Genomic DNA, 26,157 nt, shown 5'->3' with positions numbered 1-26,157 from the left:
CCTGAAAGGAAAACTTTCATTTATGTTATTGTCATTATATCTAAAGTGAAACATATGAAGTTTTTTGTTTTAGTTGTGATGGTTATGGCTTATAGCTCATGAAAAACAGAAATCCAGTGTCTCAGATTGTTAGAATATTTCATCCAGTTAATTTATATACTCAGTACTTGACTGTGGCTCTGTTAGCAAGAATTACTGCATCAGGGTGGTGTAACACGGAGGTGATCGGGTTTTGGCGCTGCTGAGGCCAGGCTGTTTTCATGTTTCCCCCAGACTCTCTGTGAGGTTCAGATTAGGCGACCCGGCGGTAATAACACGGTGAAAAAAACATGCTAGTTTTGGTACCGTGGGCTGGTACTTATTCCTCCTGGAACAGGAAACCTGCACCTCCATAAAGCCTGTCCACAGATGGAAGCATGAAGTGCTCTAAAATCTCTCAGTGGACGCTGCATTGACTCTGGACTTGATAAAACACAGTGGCTAACCACCTCCAACAGCAGCAGATGACATGGCATGCCAACTCATCACAGCCTGCAGAAACTTCACCCTGGACTTCAAACACATTGGATTCTGTGGCTTTCCACTCTCCTTCCAGACTCGAGGACTTTGACTTCAAAACGAAATGCAAAATTTACTTTCACCTGAAGAGAACTTTGGACCAATGAGCAACAATCCAGTTCCTTTTTCTTCTTTGCCCACTTCTGACTATGTCTCTAGCTCAAGAGCAGCTTAATATTAGGAATACAACAGCTGTAGCTCCTTTTCTGAAGACATCTGTGCACTGAGCTGTTCAATTGGGTTCAAGTGTGGGATCTGGCTTGCATACTCAAGGACATTCGCAGAGTGGTCCTGAAGGCGCTCCTTTGTTATCTTGGCTATGTGCTTAGGGTCATTGTCCTGCTGGAAGATGAACCTTCGTCTCAGTCTGAAGTCCAGAGTGCTGTGCAGCAGTTTATCATAAAGGATGTCTATTTACATAGCTGCATTCATCTTTCCCTTGACCCTAACTAGTCTCCCAGTCCCTCCTGTTGAAAACTGTCCCCACAGCATGATGGTGCCACCACCATGCTTTACTGTAGGGATGGTATTGGCCAGGTGATGAGCGATGCCTGGTTTCCTTGGTATTCAGGCCAAAGAGTTCAATCTTTGTTTCATTAGACCAGAGGGTTTTATTTCTCGTGGTCTGAGATTCCTTCAGGTGTCTTATGACAAACTCCAGAGAGGCTGTAATGGGCCTGTTACTGAGGAGTGGCTTCCACCTGGCTGTTCTGCCATACAGGCCTGATTAATGAAGTGCTGGAGAAATGATGACCCTATGCTTCGCATCTCACCAGAGAGCAGCTGGAGATCTGTCAGTGTAACCGTCAAGTTCTTGGTCACCTGACTAAAGGCTAGCTCTAAGAAGAGACCTGTTGGCTCCAAATTTCTTCCATTTATGGGTGATGGAGGAGGCCACTGTGTTCATTGGGACTTTCAATCCTGCAGAATTTTTTTGTACCCTTCCCCAGATCTGCGCCTCGGTACAATCCTGTCTCCGAGATCTAAAAACAATTTGTTGGACTTCATGGCTTGGTTTGTGCGCTGACCTGTACTGTCAACTATGGGACCTCGTATATACAAGTGTGTGCCTTTCCAAATCACATCCAATTAACTGAAATCATCACAGGACTCCAGTTAAGCTATAGGAACAATGACGGATTGTAAGTTGAAACAGGATACACCTCACTTCAAGTCTGAGTGTCATGACAAAGGCTGTGAATACTTAGGTACATGTTAAACTTTTGTTCTTTATATTCAATAAAGTTTCAAGAATTTTAAACAAAGTTTTTCATGGAATTTTGAGGTACAAATGAATTTAATGCACATTGGAATAAAGTTGTAACATGACAAAATGTGGAACAAGAAAAGTGCTGTGAATACTTTCTAGATGCACTGCATCCCCCAAAACAAAATTAAATACATTCTAATAATTATTCTACTAGTTTGCGCTACCAGATTTTGTATTTTCATGAGCTACTACAAGCTGTAATCACAAAAATTTAAATGTGTAATGGCTTGAAATGTAAGTGCAGATAGATACTGAAATAGACAAGTTGCCAGTCCATTACAGGGATTGGCTCTGACAGCTGTAAACACTCATTTTCTGCCAGTTTCTTTTTTTATTCTTGTCTCTGTGTGATGTCTATAATCATCAGATGCACAGTTGTAAGCACAGAAGCCCCACCAACCTGCTGCTCAAACCCTTTGTTTATGAGTGGCAGCCAATCAGAAGAAAGCGAGAGATGCTAAAACAGCTTGTTTCAGAAGTTACTTAAATTTCCTGCATGTCTGCGGTGTTTCTAAAACCAGAAATTTCACAGGTCTCTTTAGAGGGAACAGCACATGTTCAGGATGTCTGTAAATGATAATAATTGTAATATAGCAAACAATGAGACAAACTGAATATTTAAGAAGGAAAAAAAAGAGTGAGAATGCTCAGTATTTAGGTCAGAGGATCACCCGTAGCAGCTTTGCTTGGACCTAATCTTGAAACCTCCATCATCAAAGTTGTATCCATCGTGGAGTTCAGTCCATGCTGACACAAGATCCCATTAGAAAACTGGAGAACAGGATCAACAGACAAATGTCAGAGGAAGTGAACATAAGCCATGGACCTTGAAGTTATGAACTGGGGTCGGGAAATAAAAGCATGCACTAGTCAGGCACACACTCATTCACAGTTATAAAGTGCGCATCTGCAGAAATCCTTCAGCTGTTTGCAGACTCTGCAGTAAACACTATTTCTGACGGTTTTTCTTGTCCTTTGTGCGATTTCCAGTTTCTCACTGGGCTCTAATTGGTTTAAAATGGGCTTTTTAGTGGAAACAGATGAGGTTCAATCTTTGACTTAATGCAGATTCAGTTTAACAAAAAAAGTGAGGGAGGACTAGTTCCTCCTTTGGACTTCTCTGGCTTCATCGCAGACCGCAGAAAGAATGAAAAATGACACAAGACCCACAAAGTCCTAAAAAATATTTAGGAGGCACAAGAGGAGGTCCCATTTCCTCTTCAAGTCTTTGTTCTGCTCTAGGTTGGTGGTCTCACCCTCACTCCAGCTCAGAGTTAAGGTAGTACAAAGTTGCATTATGTTTCAGTATTTCAAAGTAAGATCATCATTTTTTTCCACCTCTTATCGAGTAAACTGAGTTAGTCTGATCCAAGTTTTAATCACATGCTTCAGCAGAGTTGGAGCTGTAAACCCGCACTGTAGTTGTTCTCTGTTGGAGCCAGAGGAGAACAGAGGAGGCTCAGATTTCTTGGCTTGATATTTTCTGATTTTCCACTGTTGCCTTCACGTCCTCCAGAAAACATTGGAATTCTCATGACAGTTGCCCAAGGATACTGTCGATCCACAAACCCGTAGACGACCTGCTCGATCACCTGAGCCACATCTATTACGTTTTTTGTTTTACTTTAATTTAATTTGATCAAATTAACAAAAAGAAGAACTACTAACATTTTCTCTATTTTTATTCAACTTTAGTTGGCTTTTCAAGTTTACAAAACCGCTTTAGTTAGCTTTAATTTTTTTTCTTTAAATGTCCAGTTTTTTTCCTTTTATTTAACTTTTTTTTTTTTTTTTTTTTTCTACATGTAGCTTCACTTTTTAGTTTAGCTTACCATACTAGCTATAATAACCTAGAAGCTGGTTTATTATTTCTGGTAGGATTTCATCATAAAGCTAAATCAGAGCTAAACAAAAATAAAAAAAAGGTGTTTCCTAGCTGTAGAATATTTTGTGCGCTTGTATTACAATCTGAATGCAAAGATAATATTATAACAACTTAAGGTCAGTGTGTTATTACTATCCCAGGAAGTAAAGCTTCCTGCATCCTTGGATCCTCAGCTAGGATGAGGAAATACTCCACAAAAACAAGCAAACACAGGTGGGGGGGAGGAAATTAGCCCATTAAAAACACAGTCCGTGTAACAATGAACAGGTGCAATAAAATTAAAAGAATACCAGCTTACAAACACACATTAGAAAACGTGTACAGCCTGACTGTAAATGCATTTCACAGTGTAGAAGAAACAGGATACGAGGGGTCCTTGAAGGCAGCACTTGACTGACAGTCCCGCAGTCTAATCCAGGGAGTGAGGACTCAGCAGCTCCGTTATGTGTCGAATCAACGTCGGCTCGGCGCTTACAGGCTGTGACTGAGAAAAACCCTGCCGTACTTCGCTCATTCAGCTCTTAAAGCTCACTTTTTCAGCTCAAGCCGTCGGGCTCCTCGCTACAGATTTGCTCCAGAGCCGGGACTCCGCAGACGTTACGTCGGGACAATGGAATCCAACGTTATCCCGGACAGTGTCCGCCATCAGCGGCTACAGCCGGGCATCGGATTCAGTTCGGGAGCGACCGGGACCCTCCGCTCCTCTCTCCGGCCCGGGGTTACGGTCCCCATCGCACCGTTGCTGTCCTCTCCGGCCTCTCTGGCGGCGTCCTCCGGGCCTCCTCCCCCGCCGCCTCCGCTGCAGCTCCACAGCCTGTACGGCGGAATGGGAGCGGGGCTGGGGCCGGGGGCTAGCGGTCACTGTAACCCGGGGAACCCGGCCGTGCTGAAGGAGGCGGTGGAGGCTGTGGTTCGCAGCTTCGCCAAACACACGCAGGGTTACGGCAGAGGTAATGTCCGCTGCTGACACTGTCCTGGAAATAGCGGCGTTAACGCGTGTCATACTGCTTCAGGCTGTAGCTGGGGAGGGGACTTTTGGAGAGCTGGAAACCACTTTCAGCTGCGCCATTTGTTTGGAAGGAAGGCACAAAAAACCTCCACCACACTTAGAACAAACTCCTGTAATTTCCACCTTTATCTCCGGTGTGTAAACACACCAGTGGTCATTTGCACCTGATGCAATGTTACCGTGAAGTTTCCTTTGATATTCGCTCCAGTCACTCCATCACAGGATTAACATCCAGGGGCTGCAGGGGTTTGCATTTACGAACAATACACTATTGTTCGTAAATTAGCCGTTACACTCATGTTACACGGTAAATAACAAGAATAGACACTGTGGAAATCGATAATAACCTTGAAAAATGAAAGAGCAGTGCCCCTATAAGGCTTTATGTACTTTATATTAAACTTTATATTATTACTTCATGATGTGCAAAATGCACATCATTAGTAATAATTACTTGAAAAATCCAGTTTAATTTAAAGTACTTGACTGATTTCTATCAGAGTTTTCCTAAAACTATCATTAGACCAAAAGCTTAAGTAATGTTAACATGTGTGCCTGTCCCAGGCTAATAGGATTTATTTCCAAAAGATGGTCCCCATGTGTCCCTAACTAACAGCCTCTCCCCCTGCATGCCAGTTAGGCTTCTTAACACAATTATTGGCAGCATTTTTTGAAGACTTTTGGCAGTAAAACACACACACGAGGTGATGTAATTAGGCTTTCCTATACTTTTGCTTTCAAGCGATTAAGTTGCAATTTCAAAAAGGCCTATTAAGTGTATTTAAAGGAGTACTATAAGAAAAAAAAAGGGGGGGGGGGGGCATGTGTGCAAATACACCTTTGGAAAAGATTTCGTTGGACTTTCAAGTGGAGTTGCAGGATGTTCTATGACTGTAGTTTGGATCAGCTTCACATTACATCCTTCGATATCTCCGAGAGTTTCCTGTCTCTTTGCACTTTTGTTATGGAGGAAATCCTCCGAATTGGATAAAAACAGACCAAGAGGCCTTAATAAACCACTGTCACAAGCCTGAATTGGTTTGTTAGCCCCAGTTGCTGCACTACAGGCTGCAGACCCGCAATGCAAATCCAATATTTCGTCATACCTCCAGACTTTAAAATAGAGTAGATTCTGGACAAAAGCTGCAGTGGAAGTACAAAAAACAGTATTTGTAAAATAAGTTTTTTTAAACTTTATGTAAAAAGCATTAAACACACAAAAAAACTGTCTTTAAAGTAGCACCAACTCTTGCCCACATTAATGAGCAGATTTAGGCTGTTTCCGTTTCTTTAGGCTCTCTCTTTATGTAATCCCAGACTGACTTGACTTTGAGATCAGGGCTCCGTGGGGGCCTGACCATCTGTTGCGCCTCTCCTTGTTCGTGTTGACACTGAAGATGGTTCTTTACAACTCTGGCTGTGTCTTTGGACGCATTATCTGTCATCCTGCAGAGCGAGCTTAGGAGAGATCAGGCGCCTCCCTGATGGAAAGCAACCAAAATATTTAAAGTATCTAAAACATTTTAAAACTTTTGATAAAAACTGTGTCACAGAGTAAAAGCAAGAGAGCCGTGTGTGTTTAAAAAAAGATTTGGATTGTCCTTCAGGGCTCTATAGTATGGAAAATATGGCTTGTAGTTTGTTGACAGAAGCTTTAATTTTTTGTTTTTAATGTTCGACAAAGTGGCCTGGCCTCCAGAGCAAGATTCAGGCGGTAACTTCGTTCAAATCGTGTTGGCTGCACACATATTTCCCAACAGACCCCAAACCCAAGTAATCATTTATGACTCAGTTGCAGAGTTTGCAGCTTTCCATTGTTGTTTTTGTTTCCTTGTGGATGACATGAACTCCGTTCTCTCGTGTGAGGGCCAGAGTCGAGTGTTTTTCTCCAAGCCTCTCCTCTGAGGTGATGCAGAATTTCCTCTGGGCAGCCACCTAAAATCTTTCCGGAAAACCCTGTGGCATCCTGGAGACGACCTTCCCCTGCACCTTTCCATCTTTGTTTAGAGAGGATGTCGCAGAGCTCGCCTAACGGCTACAGACCAAAACATGTAAACTGCACTAATGATTTGTATTAGTGTGATGTAACAGGGCTTCTTCTTTTATCTGTGTGTCCTGCAGTGAACGTGGTGGAGGCTTTGCAGGAATTTTGGCAGATGAAGCTGACCAGAGGAGCCGACCTGAGGAACGGAGCCCTCGTTGTTTATGAAATGGTCCCGTCCAACAGCCCTCCTTATGTTTGCTATGTTAGCCTTCCAGGCGGCAGCTGCTTTGGAAGTTTCCAGGTGCAGTGTCTGCTTTCTGTTAGCGTGAATATTATGAAATATGCAGTACTGTATGAAAGTCTTTATACTTTGCTTCCAAAGGAGCCGGACTTCCTTGGAATTTTTAAAGCGGGTTTGGACATTGGCTGCTTTTTTACTCCGTTTCAAAGGAACGTTTTTTTATGCATGTCTGCACATAACAGACATCTTACAATTTTAAACTGCTGCCTGTCACAAGAACACATTTCTTTAGTCGAGCATGAAAAATGTGAAAGCTTAGGCATAAAATTGTATATATTTGTGATTTCCAAAGAGCTATTACTGGAAAACTTGGTATACGTCTCGATGGTGCGCAGTGGAGGACAAAAAAGAAGCAGGAAGCCTAAAAAACTATCTAGAGCATATGAACAGTATCTGAAGGTCACGTCCTTAAAAAAAACTCTCAAAGACCTGACAGGAGGGATGAACCAGTGCTGTGTCTACACGTAACAGACAACTCGGCAGTTAACCAACCAACCAAGTGTATCTTTAACTACTTTGTTGCTTTCATCCTGCCACAAAAACACATCATTTGTTCAATTTTCTTTAGCCGAGTCTGTAAAAATGCCAACAATAACATAGTTTGACAGGCATAAAGTTATATTTTCATATTAACGAGGTGATTCCCAAACATCTGTTGGCTGAAAACTTGGCATAATGCCTTGACAAAAGAAGTGGCCTAAAAACTATCTACATCAGACGAACGGTATTGGAAAGTTATTTACGTAAGAAATAGAAAGGAATCCAAAAAAGACCTGACAGGACCTGAGAGATGCATCTGGACCTTCAGCTGATCCATCTAATGTTCATTGAAGCCTCATCATAAATGTCCCTGTGGAAGGCTGGCTGTCAAGGAGTCATTCTTAAGGAAGGCTGAGTTATGCCAAATTACATGAGTGTCTACAGTCACGTGTAAAACAAGGTGGAGGCTCTGTCATGGTTTGAGGTTCCATTTCAGTCTGACGGACTTGTGAACGCAGAAAAGTGCCCTTAGATTTTGATTCAACATGCAACACCTTCTGAAAAGGATCCAATTCGCAACAACTTCAGTTTTCAGCACGCACAATGGACCACTATCAGTCATGGATTGGGCTCCCAGGTGCCGTCAACATCATTGGGATCATCTTGACATAAAACCTAACAAAAATGCAGCCAACATCCAAAGAAACTACTTAAAGAAATGACAAGAAAGCTGCCAAAGCGAGCTCAGGCTGTGTTGAAGAATAAAGGTAGTCATACCAAGTACTGACTTTCGAGGTCATTAACTCTAATTTTCCTTCCCGCTTTCCCATCAACATATAAAAAAACGAGGAGTGGCTCAAGACTTTTTTTGCACGTTACTGTAAAAACACGCCATTGTCTTTGGTTGAACATCAGTGAATGTGTTGTGGTTTGGTTATTCTGTTGCAAGCATTCCTAAAACCACAAGACCAAATATGGATGCAAGCTCAAAGCCACAAAGAGTCATTTAAAGACCGGCCGGGTTGTCGTTGGCCTTTTGACTGTTTATCTGTCCACTGATACATGCTCTCTTTGCTGTTTGACAGTTCTGTCCCACAAAGGCAGAGGCGAGACGCAGCGCCGCCAAAATCGCCCTGATGAACTCCGTTTTTAACGAACATCCCTCGCGTCGGATTACAGACGACTTCATTGAGAAGAGCGTGAATGAGGCGTTGGCCTCCTTTAATGTAAGTTTAAAAAAAGAACTGCAGAGAACTCAAAGTTGTGTTTGTACGACTGTCAGTCAAGTAGGATGGTCGATTTGAACGCGCTTCCAAAAACATGATGTATTAGGTTAATTTTGCTCAGTTGCTGGCATCATACGCATGGATTGTTTTGTTTTTTTACACATAGTAAATATTATGAAAGTGTATACTATGGATACAAATAGCTGATGCTTCTCAAAATTAAATGAAGGAAAATTACACTGCATTGGACTGACTCCCAAACTCAACACAAATATGTGCCAAATATCTGTAGGGAGATATGAGTAAGTAGCATTTACTATGTGAGCTCAACCTGTGGCTGACTTGACTTTAAGTGCTTGTCTATGCTCACAGGGAAACAGAGAAGAGGCCGACAACCCCAACACAGGGATCGGGGCGTTTCGCTTCATGCTCGAGTCCAATAAAGGAAAGTCCATGCTGGAGTTTCAGGTGCGTGTTTTAAGTAGCTTTTTAAAAAAACAAACAAAAAGAAAACTTATGATAAATGTAGGCCCAGAGCCTGTATGAGAGTAGCTACATACAGAACACGTATGCATAAAAGTAGCAGTTTTATGTGTAAATGTTCGCCCAAAAGTGATAATATGTAGTTAGTTTGGCCCCACAGTGTTGAATTACTGGTCTCTTATTCTTGGTCTCGGCTGTGTTTGTCTTCCAGGAGCTGATGACTGTGTTCCAGCTGCTGCACTGGAACGGAAGCCTCAAAGCCATGAGAGAACGACAATGTTCCCGACAGGTAAAGCCAACAAATGCCTTCTATTATACAAAAATAGTAACAGTTTTCAGCTACTTTTATTTTATTTTTTTAATGAACAAATTTCCCAGTAATCAGTCACAAAATTAAACCTACTGAGAGGTGAAGTGAAAAAAAAAGAGATTATCTCCACAGTGCAATGTCCTGCTGTTTCTTAGCTCCTCACCAAAATGCAAAACTTGCTCAGGAACAGCTCAAGGACCACAATGAAAAGCCCAAATTCCTATTCTTTTCCCTTTGTAAGAGTCGGGACAGATTCAATCAATCGAGGCCCCACCCAGCAACCCACATATCCAAAACGATCCGCATCCAGCGTCCCAGTGGCAGACACCAAAACACTCCCAAAGAGGTCCTGTGTCCACGCCCAGATGGGCCACAGCTGTTTTGGTGACCAACACAAAATCTGACTGGTGGTTTTAATGTTGTGGCCGATCAGCGTTTAGCAGGGCTTTTTCTCTGTGACAGGACTGTTCTAGATAAATTTGTAGTTATCTTTCTCACCATGAGCAGTGAGTGAAAAAAGAGCAAAAACAAAGCATGTGCCTCCTAAAATATGTGTGTTTCAAAATAATCCCCATTTATCTCAAATTGGGCTTTTGTACAGCCCCTTAGCCCATCCTCTGAAAGTTGTTGTAGCGCCAGTTAGGGTCTCCCTCCTTTTAAGGCAGCCACATGAAGCCGCTTTAAAAGGAGGTGCGGTGTAGTCGAAGCTTTGTGCATGATATGATCATAAAAATGAATTCTTTGCATTTTTCTTCTAATTTAAAACTCTTTTTTGGCATCATACAGAGCCAAGAGTAGAAAAAACTGTCTGCACATACGTTGACCTCTCTTGAGAGACAACAGAGAGTGCCTACAGCCATCTGTGAAATATGGTGGAGGCTCTGTCATGGTTTGGGGCAGCATTTCAGCCAGTGGTGATGGAGGTCTTGTCAAAAATGATGGAATTATGAATGCATGACAGTGTGACAGTGATCACAAACACACTGCCAGTGCAGTGAAAGCATACCTGCATAGAAAAACACACAGCGGAGCACTATCAGGGCCATGGATTGGCCTCCCCACAGGCTGGATTTCAGCATTACTGCAGCAGTGTGGGATCATCTAAAGATAGCGAACATCCAAAATAGAGCTTTTCATGTTTTTCAAGAAGTCTAGAGGACAAATAAGAATAAAGGTGGTCCAAATGTTGACTTTCAACCTTGTTAGGATTGTACAACTCTGTTTCTGTCTTATATATACTGTATTTCTGTGCATGTTTACTGTGCTTATTTCACATTTTCACCAAAAATTATAAAGAAATTTCATGTCTTATGAAATTTAAAAGGAAGTTTTATTAGGTTCAGCATCAGAATCTGAATAACTCGAGGAATATCTAATTGGGAATGCTGTTTCCCACTATCACATCTTCTGACTCTAAATGACTTTCTGGCTGAACTTGCAGGAGGTGCTGGCTCACTACTCCCATCGGGCTCTGGATGATGACATGCGCACTCAGATGGCCGCCGACTGGGTGAACCGAGAGCAGAGCGTAGCGGGCACCATCGCGCAGGAGCTGGCCACGACAGAGCGGGAACTAGAGGACGCCAGGCTGGCGGGCAGAGAACTGCGTTTTTACAAAGAGAAGAAGGACATCCTCATGTTAGCTGTGGGTCAGCTCAGTGCAGCCAACACCGCCACTCTGCCATCACACTAAACCAACCGTATGGAAACATGCCTTCACACTCCGTAGGATTCCTGGTAACAGTACTGATCACTTCATAGGTGACTTCTCAGAACGTTTTAGGTTTTGTTTTGTTTCGTGTACCAGGTAATCAAGCCTTGACTTACAGTATGCACATCTTGTCCATAAAACAAATACTAGCCGCTATAGCCCGTTACCTCTTTGTGCCTAGTAATTACAGGATGACAGTGCTTTTTTTCTAGATGCCTGTAAAAGTGCTCGGCATTCAATGTGACTGGGATTTACATGTTTTGTTTTCATTATTTCATACTGTACTTACTCAAAGTAGACCTATGGAGACAAAACCTTTATGGATCAGTGAATGTACGGGGCATAAAATGACCCATCAGACCAAAACCTAATGAGGTATAGCTCCTGTGTTTCTTCTCGGCTTTGGTTTGTTTTGGTTGGTTGTAGTATTTGGGATGGGAAGATGCCAAAATTGATGACGCAAGAAGCCTGTGTTTGTTCATGAATAAAGCACAGGAACAGAGGTCACCCACTCAGCAAGATATGAATGAAGGGGATAAAAGATCCCAGCTAATATCACCGGTTTTCTGTAATGGATGTGCAACCTGCTCCTACAGGTTTTTTATGGAAGCAGCCTCTAATAATACTAGACTTCCAGTAAGCACAGAAATACGCTTATTGACTCATGTAATAATAATTTGTGGGTAATTTGCAAAAGAAGAAACATGTCAGCAGGTAATTGATGCTCTGACAGCAGCTCAGGTTAAAAAAAAAGATCAAATATTAAACCACCACTATGCCGTTGTACTTCAGCTTTTCTTGCAAAGGCATTTTTTAAAGCTTCGTCTCTTGCTTGGCAACGATGACACTAGCCGAATGTATCATTTTTAATGCGTTATCAGCAAAAAGGACCTGCAAAGCAACACGACTTACAAAAACTGCAAAATCTGCTCTTGTGATGCAGATTGTGTTGGTCAGCTAGTGGAGTTCAAACAAAGTGAGTGTTTGTTAGGACTTAAATGTAGGTCAGGGTCTCAGCAGTTAAAAAATGGAGGCCAGAGAATGAGTTGGGCTTTTTTTCTCTTTTTTTTTTTTTAAAAAGCTGAACCATCAGTTTTGAGTCATTGTAGTCAGAACAGTGCCAGCTTCTGTGGTCTAAGTTTTTTTTGAGATACTGGAAGAAGGAATTGGGTTTTGGCAGTGTTATAATGTCTGCATGCCAAAAAAATGTAATATAACAGGCATTTATTACCATTTTTTCCCCGTAAATGTCATAACTTTATATTTGTTCGTCTTTATAAAATGCATTTTTATATGTTGTAGGGATAAAGGCGTTTTAACAAGCAGCATTAAAAAGACCCCACACAAGTTTTAATTGATGTGATATGGTTCTTTTGGATGTAATGAAAGTCAGACAACAGGAGGGCTCGTTCTTGCTGCAGAATGCTGGATTATTAGCAGGAGCAGAACCCGATTATACGAAATATAAAGAAAGAACAAACAAAGAAAAAGTGCAGGAAGTTTCTATAACTCATCTCTGGAGTCTTTGTGCCTTTATGAAAATGGTAGCTAGCAATGTTTGAACAGTCCTCTTTACACATGCGGTTAATTTCTTACTGTTACAGAATTTTAAAAGAATAGTTCAAACATTTGGGGGAAATTTACTCTAAGAATTTGATTGACGTTACACGAAGGGTGGTCTGGTTAATATGAAGCTAAATAAAGCCGCTTCGCCATAGATTAGCATAAAGACTGAAAACGGATGTAAACAAGTTCCCACACTCGGCCCCAAAGGTAACAAAATCTGACCAATGTTACTTCATTGGTCTGAATCACAGACTGTATAAAAAAGATGGACATAGCTTCTCTGCTAATATAGAAGCTTGTGAGCTACCAATGTATAGCAAACGTTGAATGGCTCTTTGCAGAAATGGATAAAGGTGTGTTCATGTCAAAGTGTTAGACAGCTGATGACAAGGAAATGATCTGCCTTCACAGAGCTTTCTGATTGGCAGAGCTAGCTAAATTTCAACTTAACTTGAAATTTCAAGTTAGGAATGGCGATTTTTAAAATTTTTTTTCCAGCAAACAAGCCCCTGTAGTCTGAAAAGTGAAGCCAGTGCAGAAGTGCCTTCAACCTGCATTCTTTATAATTGTCAACTCCTCTGGAATGACTGACCCCAGTCACTACTTTCCTTATGTCATTGTGGTCCCTTTTAACACACAGCATGATGTCTGTTGGTAAATTATGAGCTGGTGTTGACTATGATAAAATACGGTGTGTGCTAGACCAGGACTGTTGTGGAGGGCCGGATCAATAAGCTGAACTACTTTCTGCTCAGTATTCATTTTTATCTCTTCATAAGCTTATTGATCCAGCCGTCCACAACAGTCCCAGTTTCTCACCACTTGTTTGTTATGTCTGGTATCAAAACAGTCCAAAATGCCAAATGCAGGGCTTCCAAACCAGTGGGTGATGACATGGTGGCTACGTCCATCTTTTAATTACAGTCTGAAGTGGCATCTGTGCTGGGTAATACTTCCAGTACCTGCAGAGTGTTTTATTCAAATAATTTCCTTAATATGCTACATGGCGATTGTGAAGGATGTATTTAATATTATTACCTTTGGTATAAATTTATAAACATTATATACTGATTCTGTTTCTGTTTTCTTTTTTTGTGCCCACTTTGCAGCATATGTGTGTGGTGCAAATATAAAAATGTTGACTTTGCAGTTCTCTTTAATTAATAATGCAAATTTATAATTGACAGAAAAAGTCATCTTTATATATCCTGGTTAATATCTTCAACTTTTTCAAATGTGTAAATTTCAAATCAGTAAATTTTAAACTTGGTACTAAACAGATTGCCAGGATTTCATATGCAGAAACACTTTCAGGGATTTTATCCTTCTTTGACTCAATTAAGAAAAGTAAATGTGATTAATGAGGAAATCTCAAGCAGTGTTTTAATGAACTGCTTAACGGGAAGGAGGCTGAGGCTGTTTGTTTCAATTTAGATGCTCAACTTCTGGTTTGTTTGGTTTTTATAGTTTGTTTGTTTTTATAGCCACAAGCCATTAATCTCAAGGCTCCTTCTGTAAAAATGCCTTTGATCTTTCTTTGTTATCAATATAATTGAAGTTTTTTTGAACCGTATGTTTGTTTTTTGCCATTTGTTTGCTAAAAAACAGTTTTGGCTCTACATGTTTTTGTTTTTTTGTTTTTTTTGCTTTGATGCATGATGTGTTGATTAAGTTCTGGTTTTATATGTTTCATATTCTATACAGTATTGTTTTATAAGAGTGTTTCTCGAGGTCCTTACTGTTTGTATTTTCTATGAACATTTTGTATTCCATGTTTATACTTTTAGTAGATTTATATGTATATGTAATAAATTTGCTGTTACAAATGGCACTGTGTCGAGCCACTTGTTTTCAGTGACTGAAAATCAAGGCCACACACACACACACAGTGGTAATAATTTAATATTCCAAATTAATAAAAATGCATATTCCAGATTTTTAGAGTATAAAAGCACTGATTTCATTCACTTTATTTTTTTTAAATTATGCAATAACTTGCAAATGCCACCAGAAGGCATAACAGCCTTCCACCCACAATCTTAGTTAGGCATCGTAGGCATCAAAACCAAACACGATTAACATTACAGAGCAATACTGGTGCATTTATCTTTCCTCTTTCAGAGCCCACAAGAGTTATCAAAGTAAAAACAACTTTAATAGACTAATTTCCTCTATTACCTCAGATAATCAAAGGACTTGATACCCCTGTCCAGGTTGCTCAGGATCTTGAATGGCAGCATCACCAACTGGATAGGGAGCTGCGCCTGACCGGGATCACTTGGTTCTCATGGGGGTCGTTTTAGGAGATTTAGGAGATTGAACTTAATGGTTCAATCTCCTAAATCTGGGTGACATATAAATCAAATGATTCAGCCAAGATGATCGCATGGGATCCAGACTGTTGTCCATACTGCCATCAACGAAATGCTACCCTACCGTGTGCAGGACAGAAAGAAAGAGGGAGAGCTTTTAACCTGAAGCCTTTAGAATCCTAAATGAGACTACAACCCCACTGACTACCTAACTACAACTAAGCTACTCAGTACCTGGACTGTGTTTGTGAAACTAATTAATTATGTTTGTTATTATTAAATTAAAATAAATTAATAATAAGTTGTCTGGAATTTTTCTTTTTTTTTTTTGGAAAATTGTGTCCAGAAGCATTAAAAAATAATTAAATTCAATTCTAGCTGAAATGAACTCGTTTTTCACATAATGTTCTTTAAAATCCGACATTTAATATCATACCAGAAAAAATTAAATTAAATTAAATTAAATTAAATTAAATTATTTTTTTGTTTTATACTTCCGGTACACAACATCGGAAGAGGCGGGGTTTTATTGTGCTGCGCTCCCCCTGCGTTGGTCATTCAACATGGCAGCGGGACCAATTTCAGAAAGAAACCAAGGTAAACTCATCATTAAACTCTGTTTTGTTTCTTTGCACTTCTCATTCATAAATTTCACCGGAACCGGCTCATTTTTACGTACCGACTGCCTCCTTTAGACTGCAGTTTGTGATAAACAAATGGCAGATCACATGGAAACATTGAGTTGTCGCTAGCTTAGCATGTCGCTGATTTTCCTTTGCAAACAGACTTTTTAATCCTTTTACTTGTTACTTATATAGAAGCCAGTTCAGCGATGGTTTTTGGTTGTTTTAAAGTGCGACTCTTCCAAACAAATTAGCAGCAGACTTAACGTCTAGTTGTCCAACAACTACAAGTAGCCGAAGAAGCTAACAACATAGCTTATAGCTCGACTCGGCGGTCATGTTAAACATATTAAACGTCTTTGTTTCGTATCGTGCTGATTTTATACGGGGCTATTTTATTTCTTGATGTGGGTATACAGATATAGGTATTTTAGATGTAAACACTAAACGTGAGTTTCCTGATTAAATATTGTACACGTATAATAAATGTGAGGAGAGTGTGAGAGGCAATAAAGGAACTTTAAGAAGAAGCAAGTAAATAATTTATAAATCTTTTATCCGGTCACAACGCATAGTTATCTGTACACATCTTCTGGCTGAATTATATTAACAGGCCTTCCAAAGGACACAAGCGACTGGATCTCACTGATTAACTAATTTATTTCCAAATATTAGCTATTTTTCTATTCTTGAAGTTTCTCCATCGACTTTTACTTTAATGTCACGTGTGTCCACTGAAAAAGAGATTGACGACCTGTGATGACGCACTGATCATTATGAGGTTTATTTTCTCTTCATGTTTTAGACGCCACTGTATATGTTGGTGGTTTGGATGAGAAAGTGTCTGAGCCATTACTATGGGAGCTTTTCCTGCAGGCTGGTCCTGTGGTCAACACACACATGCCCAAAGACAGAGTCACAGGCCAACATCAAGGTAAGTAATCAGATCACCTTTTTGGTACGTGTTTTGAAGGATCACTAAAAACAAGCTCATCTAACAGTTTTTGCTACTTTCTCAGGCTATGGCTTTGTGGAGTTCCTCAGTGAAGAGGATGCCGACTATGCCATCAAAATCATGAATATGATAAAGCTCTATGGCAAACCGATCAGGGTTAATAAAGCTTCTGCACACAACAAAAACCTGGATGTCGGTGCTAACATCTTCATCGGTAACCTGGACCCAGAGATTGATGAGAAACTGCTCTACGACACGTTCAGTGCCTTTGGTGTGATCCTCCAGACGCCAAAGATCATGAGAGACCCAGACACCGGCAACTCTAAGGGTTATGCTTTCATCAATTTTGCCAGCTTCGATGCATCCGATGCCGCCATTGAGGCCATGAACGGCCAGTACCTCTGCAACAGGCCCATCACAGTGTCGTATGCCTTCAAGAAAGATTCCAAAGGAGAGCGTCACGGCTCGGCCGCAGAGCGACTCCTGGCCGCTCAGAATCCTCTCTCCCAGGCAGACAGGCCTCACCAGCTGTTTGCAGATGCTCCTCCACCGCCAACGGCTCCAACGCCAGTCCTGACCACGCTGGGAGCTGCGATGGCCATTCCAGGTAAGCAAATGGAAGTTGTTTTATTGCATTTTGGGCATTTGAACATTGCTGTGGGGTGTTACACAACATTTCAGGCACCGTTCATCAGGTAATGTGGAAAAATCTTGTTTCCGTTAATAAGAAGTTAATAGGTGTCGATTTTAAGTGATTAGCTTACAAGATGAATTTGGGTTTCTGGTACAACTTGACCTACTTCCAGGAAAAAGAAGTAATCAAACTGGAGTGGTCTAAGAATAAAAGTTGTTCCTCATACGTTTTAATCTCTTTTTACATTATGCTCACATGGAACTTCCTGTAGTTTACTTTACATCTGAATGGTTGGACATTAAATAAAAAGAGCAGTATCTATTACACAGAGTTTGTCCAGTGGGCTGTGATGATATATTTTAAATAGTTTTGTCTGTCTAAGAGAACGATGCAGTACTTGAATGATTATCTTAGAATTGCTGTTCAACAGCCAGCCCCATCTTGGGCTCGTTATTCATGGCAGTTAATTATATTACTCTGTTAAACTATCGATTAAAGTACAAACGGCGTCAGTTAAACTTAATTTACGAAAGCGTGAGTTTGCCTTCTTTTGCACACACACAATCCAATTGTTGACCAGATCCTGTTTGGAAATAGACAGGACGTTATACCTGCTGCTCATGCTTCCTGTACGCTCAGTTATTGTGATCATTTTATTCTAAGAAGTAATAAATTCTGAGTAATTAGCAGGTGATATGCCGGTGATATGCGGTCATGTTGTTGTGCTTCCTTTTGTTCTTCTCGGGATAATCTCTAAACAGCAGCAGTATGTGATTAATTGTTATAGATTACAGGCTGTCATGGGAGTAGATGAGTTTCCATCATGAGCATTAAGATGATGTAGGAAGTGTGTCTGTGCTGCTCTGGATGATGCCTCTTTTATCAGTAGGTGATAAAGAGATTATTTTTAATCTAACTAATCTTGATCAGTGTGTGGAGTAAAGTGAACATGACAGCTGACAGATTGGTCCTTTAATGAAGTTCTTCATAGATATTACATTAGCTACCATGGGTAGATCATTATAAGTCACATTGCTCTGCTCAAATGTGAAATATGAGACTCACTTTGCAAATGCAACCTGTTTGCGTGCAGGCATGCCACCTCCTGGTGCTTTCCCTCCTGTTCCTCCACCTGGATCGATACCTCCATCAATGCCCCCTGCTATGGCTATACCACCAGTAGCTGTGACACCAGGCCCGCAGGGTGGTGGCGGACCTCCACCCGGACCACCACCGTTCCCTCCTGGCAGCATGCATCCAGGTAAAGCTACATTTATGCTTTCAATGTGTTTCCATATTCATTCCTTGTGGAAAGTAATGCAGTAGTACGTTATAAAAGTTTAGATATGTATATTTACATGCTTTTTATGTAGTTCTTGTACATATGAGCCTGCATGACGTTATCAGTTATAGATTACCTGTGTTTGGCGTATTTAAATATACCTGGAGTTTCACTCTTACCAGTTTGGTCCATGTGGACAAATGTTAAGCTTGAGCTTGCTTTGTTGCTGCCATGCAGGTATGCCTCAGATGCCCATGCCTCCTCCTGCTCCTCCTGGCATGGTGCCTCCGCCTCCTGCTCCACCAGGATCAAACCCCCGGGCACCGCCGCCCCCCAGCATGCCTCCACCCCCACCTATGGGCATGCCTCCCAGAGCGCCATATGGGCCTCCCACAGGTAAGCGCTGTGGCATCTCCTTCAGTCTTTGTTGTCTAATAAAAGTTTCTCTGAGCACCAAAATAAGAGGAAAAGTCCTTCAAAGAAACATTTCCCTGTAAAAAGAATCATTGAAGGGTTCTCTCCGTATACTGATATTATGCATTGAAAATGGTTTTGCTGTCTTGGGCTCAGGTTGCGCTGTTGTTGATGAAACACATTGATAATTTAGCATATAAAATAAACATTTGAGCTGTGAGATGATTTGGAAAGCAGTCAAATGTTCATTGACTCATGCTGATGCCTGTGAAGGTACCCTACTAAAATTTGTGAGCCAAGCCTTAAAAAATGTATTATTGCTGTTACACCAGCCAGCTGTGGCACAAAATCTGGGCTCTGATACCCAGAAGAAAGGATATGGGAAGGAAGCTGAATAAGATGTAACATCATGTTGGGCGGCATGGCAAGACAGCAGTTAGCACTGTTGCGTCATGGCAAGAAGGTTTCTGGTGTGAACCCCGGCTCCTGGTAGCGTTTTACAGCGGTTTTATCAGACTGTGACCACTTGTTCTCTCTCTCTCAGGCCCTCCTGTCCCTCCAGGCATGAGAGGGCCTCCTCCTCCCATGCCTCCACCTGGCTATGGTGCCGGTCCTCCTCGACCACCTCCCTTTGGCTTCCAGAGAGGACCTCCGATGCCACCGAGGCCCCCAGGTGTCCCCCCACGGGCTCCTCTGAGAGCACCGATGCCATCGTAATTCCTGTTAGATAACTGTCTGTCATTTTGCTTTTTTTTTTAAAAAACGCATCCTTAGGCTTAGTTTGTAAGCGTGAGAGTAATTTAACCACCTGTTTGTATTTTGGGTTTTTTTTGGTCATTGTACAGATGAACAACAAATAAAAATTTTAGTACAATTCTTTACTGTTTTTATTTACTCTGACAACAAAACACAGCATCAAATAACAGACTTGTGGCTCTAAAAGGGACACAGATCAGATGTTGCTTTCAAAGTATAGTTTTATTCCTCCCGGAGCATCTGTGTGCTCAGAAATCTTATAGAAGAATTGTTGAAACTATTGCTCCTAGGTGAGCTGTTGTGGGGGCATGGGAGGAGGTCCGGGGGGTGTACCCAGGACAGCTGGAGGAACTGGAAACTGCTGGAATGACAGTGTCACTGTGCCTAGTGAAGACATACACTGAGAGGGTCCTTTAAGCTTGAATGAAATTTACAGCTGCCCACATGGATAAACCAAACTCCTCCTGGATGAAGGTTTTATGATCAGAGGAGACAAAAATTGAGTAAAGGTGAGGATTTCACACCTAACAACAGCACCAGCTGTCAAGCATGGTGGTGGTAGCATCATGCTGTGTGGCTGTTTTGCTAGCAGTGGTACTGGTACACTGCACAAAGTGTATAGAAAAATGAAGAAGGCGTATTACTTCAAACCAAGTCCTAGATGTTTTTAACTTGTACACAGTTGCGTGTTCCAACAGGACAATGATTCCACGCACATCAAAACTGGATTTGAATGGATAAAGCAGGCTAACCTTCTGGAAAGCCCAACCTCAAGCCTGCTGAAAATCTGTGGGCTACAATTTAAAGCTGGGTCGGTACCAGGAAACTTACCAGTTTAAATGAACTACCAATTCTGCCAAGAAGCATGAGCAAATATCGAGCTAGAATTATGCCAGAAGTTTGCTGATTGCTACCAAAAACACTGTGCAATTTGAAAAGGCTCACTTAACTAAGCATTAGTGGGGATTATGTACACAGGAAAATGGCGAGAATGATTTTTCCAGAGTTAACATTTTCATCTAAGAATAATTTTTACTCATTTTGGATTGTAATCATTTCGATTGGCCACTGGAGTTGAACAGAGAAAAAAAAAACGGAGGAAATTCCTAAGTTTCCTAAGTTTCCTTTCTGCTGCTGTCCCGCAGTGGAACAGAGACAACTGTCAGCGGTGAGCCAGGTAAGTGAGTAAAGTGCTTAATAATGATTTCATTTAGGATAAAATGGGGATTTTTTTGTTTATCTGAAAGGTAACGCCTGTAAGTAACATTAAAGCTTGCGAGTTTGTGACAAGGTTGGTTAGGGGGGAGCAAGCATGGGAGAAGGCGCTGGATCCGGGGAAGGGAGTGTGGTATCAGTGTGCATGTGTGCGTGCGTGTCGGGGTGTGTGTCCTGAGTTCAGCCTGAGAAAGTGTCCTTTCGCCTGTTAAGTATGGAACTCCAAAGTGTTCAAAATTAAATAAATAAATAGGTCAAGATGAAATAAATAACTATGTGAATAAATAAGACACAGATATGTAATGTGAGAATGATATTGTGAAATAATGGAACACATTTTGAAAACAATGCTCATTATTGTGAAACATATTACATTCTGCTATATATATTTTCTTATTATTGTGAAATATTATTTCATGGTCATTATTTTTCACAATAACAGAGATTATTCCTGAGGCATTTTATTTATTTCCAGCCGTTTATATTCCAAAATGACCTTTTTTCAAAGTCAGTCTTTATTTCAAAATCCCGTTTTTCCCGATGGTCTATTTATTTCATAATGCGACTTTTCAGCAGAATGACTTTGTCTGTCAATCAAGAAAGACAGGGCGGAGCCAGTTGTGTGATTGGTTGCTCCTTTACTCAGACATAAGTAATAGCACATGAATTGTCGATTTAGGTTTAATGGTGCAATGCATCTCCTATGCAGCTGGCGGCAGTATGCAGCTCAAAATAAACTTAAGGCACCGACAAATGCAAAACACTGGGCGCGAATAACGTTACAGGTGTATCAATTCTTGTGAAGGGCATGGCTGCAGGAAACAAGTCCGTTTCTGAGTTACTCAGAGAACTTGCTAACCGCTTAGATTGAACGTCTTCACCTCAGTCTGCGTATTGCAGCAGTGTACTGGAGATGAAGTGGTCCCTGGTCCAAGTTCTCATCACAACCGCACAGTGTTAACGTTAGCAAATGCTAACGCTATCACAGCTAGCTCCACTCCACGAAACGCTGTTCAGGGTAAGTAACGATATGTTATTATTGCTTGGTTAGTCTGTCTGTCTGGCAAAAATGAGCTTTTTAATCAGTTTAGTCACAGATTTTTTTTTAATACTGTTTTTTATCATAGCAAAGAATTCTATAAATTAGGTAAGAGAAAATAATTGTCTTCTGGGTTAATGTCTGTATTACTATTTACATTGTTGTAGGTAATAGTTATTCATGACTGTTTTAAAGTGGCTTATCTTCTGTGCTAATATGGAAGACAAGTAATCTATGTGAAAGAAAAGAAAGCAATTTTAGTTCAACGTAGTGATTTTGTAAGTGGGTATAATTTGAAAATGCTTTTACTAGTACAGTGGATGTTCTTTAAATATTTAACATTTAAAGTGTGTGTCACTTTACAGACTCCAACTTCAGTTTTGGTTTGGTCTCACCGTTGTAGGTCATAACACAAACAAGTCAAGTCAAGCAGCTGAGGAAAGGGCTTAAGGAAACCATGGTATGGCCGCTTCTGACAGAAAGATCAGACCTCATTCCTCTTTTCTTACCAAGGGAATCAGAGACTGCTCCCTGTTGTGAGGTAAGGTCAGGTCACATCTTTTAACATCTGAATAGTAAAGCTATTTGGTTAATTTATGAAGGATGAACATTAATTGTTGACACAAAACACCAATATACTGTTTTGTATGCGTGGGTTAGTTGAACAGCTGGGTTACATTTAATAAAAATACACCTAATGTTGCTGATGCTCTTAAGACTACAAGATAAGTAAAGCTATAAAATGACTGTGGCCTGCCACAGAGGAAGAAGAGGAATGCTCTCGAGGATAAATGCAGAGTGGCAGGTTACCTTCGGTCCTTCATTGAAAATGGTAAGTCTGCTGCGATAGGTATTTTGCCATTGGTTTTCTCTGATTATACTTTGGTAAATTACATACAGTCCAGTGATCTTGGGTCATTAACAAAGTACACTATAGTAGAGCTGGGCGATATGAGATTTTTTCATATCACGATATTTATTTTTATTTATTTTTTTATAAAAAGGACAAGAGCGGTGAGGTCTATCGCAATAGTTTAATTTTTCTATTGAGAAAAAGTTATTTCGCAATACATATCGTTATCGTTCTATCGCCCAGCTCTACGCTATAGTATAATTTTGTTTTGTTATTTGCTCCATGCAATACATAAGAGTGGTGGCATTATCAGTTGCACTAGAATTGTATGTAGACTACTTTTAGCTTTGTTAACATAAAAATATCTATAAAAGCTACAACAGCAATTTGAGTGGGGCAAAAATGTCTGGTGCCCTGTATGTAAGTGGTCATCTTTTATGGTATTTCTCCATAAAAGATTCAAAATAATGAATATAGGATGTCATTATAGTTTAAAACAATCTTCTGTTGCAGCATCTTGTGCACAACAAAAAGCCCTCATCAAGTTTTGGACAGGATGGGAAGTCTTGCCGAGAAATGACTGTGGAAGTGGTCAACAGCAATCTTCCAAAGTCTTCCACCGGTTTTGAAGTACTACGTCTTCCTGCACACTACTGTACCTATGAGTCATTTCTAATGGACATTCAGGTGTGTCTCAACTCTACTGACTCAGGTTTTGGTCTGGTTTACGATTGATTCCATAACCACATGGTAAAATTAGACCATTTCTTCTTTCTTGCATCACATTACTGTACTCGGTGTTCAAAGAAACGGACAATCTAGTGAGTTCTAGTTCTTTTTAATACACTTGACAGTGAAAAATACAGAGTACAGGTGTGCATTTATGGCTTTTTTAATATAAACTGATGAAGAGTTCAGATATCAAAATCAGTTGTTCACTGTACATTATAAATTACACAATGTTTTGTTTATACTCGCTACTGATACAAAAAAAATTTCTAGAAAAAATTATTTGAATTAAGATGTTACACTACTGTGTTCATTGTATTAAATCTGCTCAGAGTTGACATGTACTGTATATCCAACCAAGAAATGAATATCATTAAAGTGACAGCTGTATAAAACAAATCCTGTTTTATAGCCACTCACTGTTTTGTTGAAAATGAAATTGGTTATGCTGTTTTGAGTCAGTATTAGCTACAAAGCTGTAGAAATTTAAAAAAAAAAAAAAATCCTCCTGACATAGAAACTGATTAAATGTAATAATGTCTTTCTACAAGTGATTTTGAAGTATTGGTAGCACAGCAGGGTCTTGTTCATTCAGTGCATCTGGGAGCTGAATCTCAGGAATGGTGATCTCATTTGATGGGCAGCGATTATGTTGTCCTGTCCAGTCCACACCATAATCCTCATCAACCTGAAAGAGCATGCACATGTTTTAAGTCTAAACTGAAGAGGTGTTTCCTGCAGCTGTTCCTAGATGGACTTATTGAGTCTGCCAGGGCCTATGTGAGTTGCTTAGGCATTGGCTACCAACTAATTATTCATTCACCCATTCTAGGTCAGGATTGGTTCTCTTCAGGTATAACAAATTTAACTTTGTTTAAAGTATTGCCATCTATACCTGACAGGTGGGATAAAAGAGAATGGCTTGGGAGGCGCACAGCAAATCTCAAAGTTTTCCAATTAATGCTGAAAGAACCAAGGATGTAAATGTATTCTTGTTTTAGCTTTACCGAAGACACCAGAGAAAGTATGATATCTATAATGCTGCTGAAATAGACAAAACCATTTCAATAAACTCGCTATTTAACATCAACCTTGTTATGCATTATCAGAGAACAATCAACTGCAAACAGCAATGAAACATTCAACTATGTACTATTTAAAGCACTAATGACCCTGTTGTCTAACAAGATGTGATAAGTAAGTAGACTGTGGAAAGCTGGTGGGTCTACTCTCTGTGTAAAAGGTTCCTACAGGCTCCACTGACCCCAGTCTCCGAGTCAACACACTAACAGCGAACACTGCTAAACGTGTCTCAACGCCGAGATGGCGCCGATAGCTTTAGCCGTAGCTGCCCCACTTAGTTTAGACAGTAACAAAAAAAAGTAAGCGATAATAATTTATTGTCAAACGTCATAATTAAGGTCAACACCTAAACAATGCTGTGTACAGAATCACACAGGTGCTCAATTACAGCATAAACTTACCTTAGACCATCCTCCGTCATTTTCCTCCTAATTGTGCTCGGAGACACAGAAAATGTATCGGCAATTACCCCGACGGTTATCCCGGACAGCACTAAAGTCCTGAGTGCTGCACCGGGATTTCTAGACGTGGACGGCCAACATTTGAAGACTGTTCTTCCTCGGCGTATTCCAAACGAACACGGTGCTGAATTGATCTTAAACCTTTGACAATGCTGTCATCGATGCGAACATCTTGAAGAGCAATTATCATCCCAAGCATTTCAGAAACATCTAAACGACTCAAAACAGTATCTACAGGTAAATGATCCCTCTCTATCTGATTTGCTTAAATGAGCAGAACTGGCTGAAGTTCACACCAGTCCGCCATCCTCCGTGACTTTTGACCTAGCACGCTGTTGCTAGCTGCAGTAGCCGTCCGCGGAGCCGGTATCCAGGAAAACTAGTCGATGGTAAACGATAAGCCAATAGGTGCAAAGGTCCAGCCCACTTACATTGATTGACAGACAAAGTCATTCTGCTGAAAAGTCGCATTATGAAATAAATAGACCATCGGGAAAAACGGGATTTTGAAATAAAGACTGACTTTGAAAAAAGGTCATTTTGGACTAAAAACGGCTGGAAATAAATAAAATGCCTCAGGAATAATCTCTGTTATTGTGAAAAATAATGACCATGAAATAATATTTCACAATAATAAGTAAATTTATATAGCAGAATGCAATATATTTCACAATAATGAGCATTTTTTTCAAAATGTGTTCCATTATTTCACAATATCATTCTCACATTACATATCTGTGTCTTATTTATTCACATAGTTATTTATTTCATCTTGACCTATTTATTTATTTAATTTTGAACACTTTGGAGTTCCATAGTTAAGCAAAGGTCAACATTATGAGTAATTAGCAGACAGCATTAAGGTATATATGTCACTAAACTAAATTTAGCATTGCTCAATAGCTGCTTTTAGGTAGTATAATTGACCAGGCTAGTGTGTTTTTAACAAATCCGGTGAACCAGTTTTTTTATCCAAAAAGGTCTGTGAACACATGTGTTTTACACCAAATTGAGGCAT

The 26,157-nt window shown here is 40.4% G+C and overlaps 2 protein-coding genes and 1 long non-coding RNA gene across 3 annotated transcripts; 2 read left to right on the top strand and 1 right to left on the bottom strand.

Moving 5' to 3' along the window:
- The first annotated feature begins 4,106 nt into the window (after positions 1-4,106).
- On the top strand, positions 4,107-14,614 carry lix1l (limb and CNS expressed 1 like). The gene is made up of 6 exons (XM_086279833.1): positions 4,107-4,663; positions 6,844-7,007; positions 8,573-8,713; positions 9,086-9,181; positions 9,408-9,485; positions 10,948-14,614. The coding sequence occupies exons 1-6, from the start codon at positions 4,324-4,326 to the stop codon at positions 11,197-11,199; spliced, it is 1,071 nt and encodes a 356-aa protein (XP_086135959.1). The 5' UTR covers positions 4,107-4,323; the 3' UTR covers positions 11,200-14,614.
- A 967-nt stretch (positions 14,615-15,581) lies between these two features.
- sf3b4 (splicing factor 3b, subunit 4) lies at positions 15,582-19,756 on the top strand. Its single transcript, XM_086280001.1, has 6 exons — positions 15,582-15,692; positions 16,524-16,652; positions 16,738-17,280; positions 18,401-18,568; positions 18,827-18,985; positions 19,548-19,756. The coding sequence occupies exons 1-6, from the start codon at positions 15,659-15,661 to the stop codon at positions 19,718-19,720; spliced, it is 1,206 nt and encodes a 401-aa protein (XP_086136127.1). The 5' UTR covers positions 15,582-15,658; the 3' UTR covers positions 19,721-19,756.
- A 3,932-nt stretch (positions 19,757-23,688) lies between these two features.
- LOC147303953 (uncharacterized) lies at positions 23,689-25,951 on the bottom strand. Its single transcript, XR_015126940.1, has 2 exons — positions 25,080-25,951; positions 23,689-24,283 (listed from the first exon to the last, which is right to left on the bottom strand). It is a non-coding gene; the product is annotated as an uncharacterized LOC147303953 (long non-coding RNA).
- Positions 25,952-26,157: the final 206 nt, after the last annotated feature.

Source organism: Aulonocara sp. 'chitande type north' Nkhata Bay, linkage group LG22 (assembly GCF_057382095.1).
Source record: "Aulonocara sp. 'chitande type north' Nkhata Bay isolate Kocher_YH1m ecotype deep benthic linkage group LG22, A_spYH_male_GT1.1, whole genome shotgun sequence".
Classification (NCBI taxonomy): Eukaryota; Metazoa; Chordata; class Actinopteri; order Cichliformes; family Cichlidae; genus Aulonocara; species Aulonocara sp. 'chitande type north' Nkhata Bay.
Note: the sequence above shows the minus strand (reverse complement) of the source record. Positions and strands in the feature narration are given on the sequence as shown.

What these genes read in the sequence shown, in the direction of transcription:
- lix1l (XM_086279833.1), top strand. Translation starts at nt 4,324, where the DNA reads ATGGAATCCAACGTTATCCCGGACAGTGTCCGCCATCAGCGGCTACAG. An exon ending in GCTGCTTTGGAAGTTTCCAG is followed by an intron (nt 7,008 to 8,572) that starts GTGCAGTGTCTG and finishes GCTGTTTGACAG; the next exon opens with TTCTGTCCCACAAAGGCAGA. An exon ending in AGTCCATGCTGGAGTTTCAG is followed by an intron (nt 9,182 to 9,407) that starts GTGCGTGTTTTA and finishes TTTGTCTTCCAG; the next exon opens with GAGCTGATGACTGTGTTCCA.
- sf3b4 (XM_086280001.1), top strand. Translation starts at nt 15,659, where the DNA reads ATGGCAGCGGGACCAATTTCAGAAAGAAACCAAG. An exon ending in AGTCACAGGCCAACATCAAG is followed by an intron (nt 16,653 to 16,737) that starts GTAAGTAATCAG and finishes CTACTTTCTCAG; the next exon opens with GCTATGGCTTTGTGGAGTTC. An exon ending in GCCATATGGGCCTCCCACAG is followed by an intron (nt 18,986 to 19,547) that starts GTAAGCGCTGTG and finishes TCTCTCTCTCAG; the next exon opens with GCCCTCCTGTCCCTCCAGGC.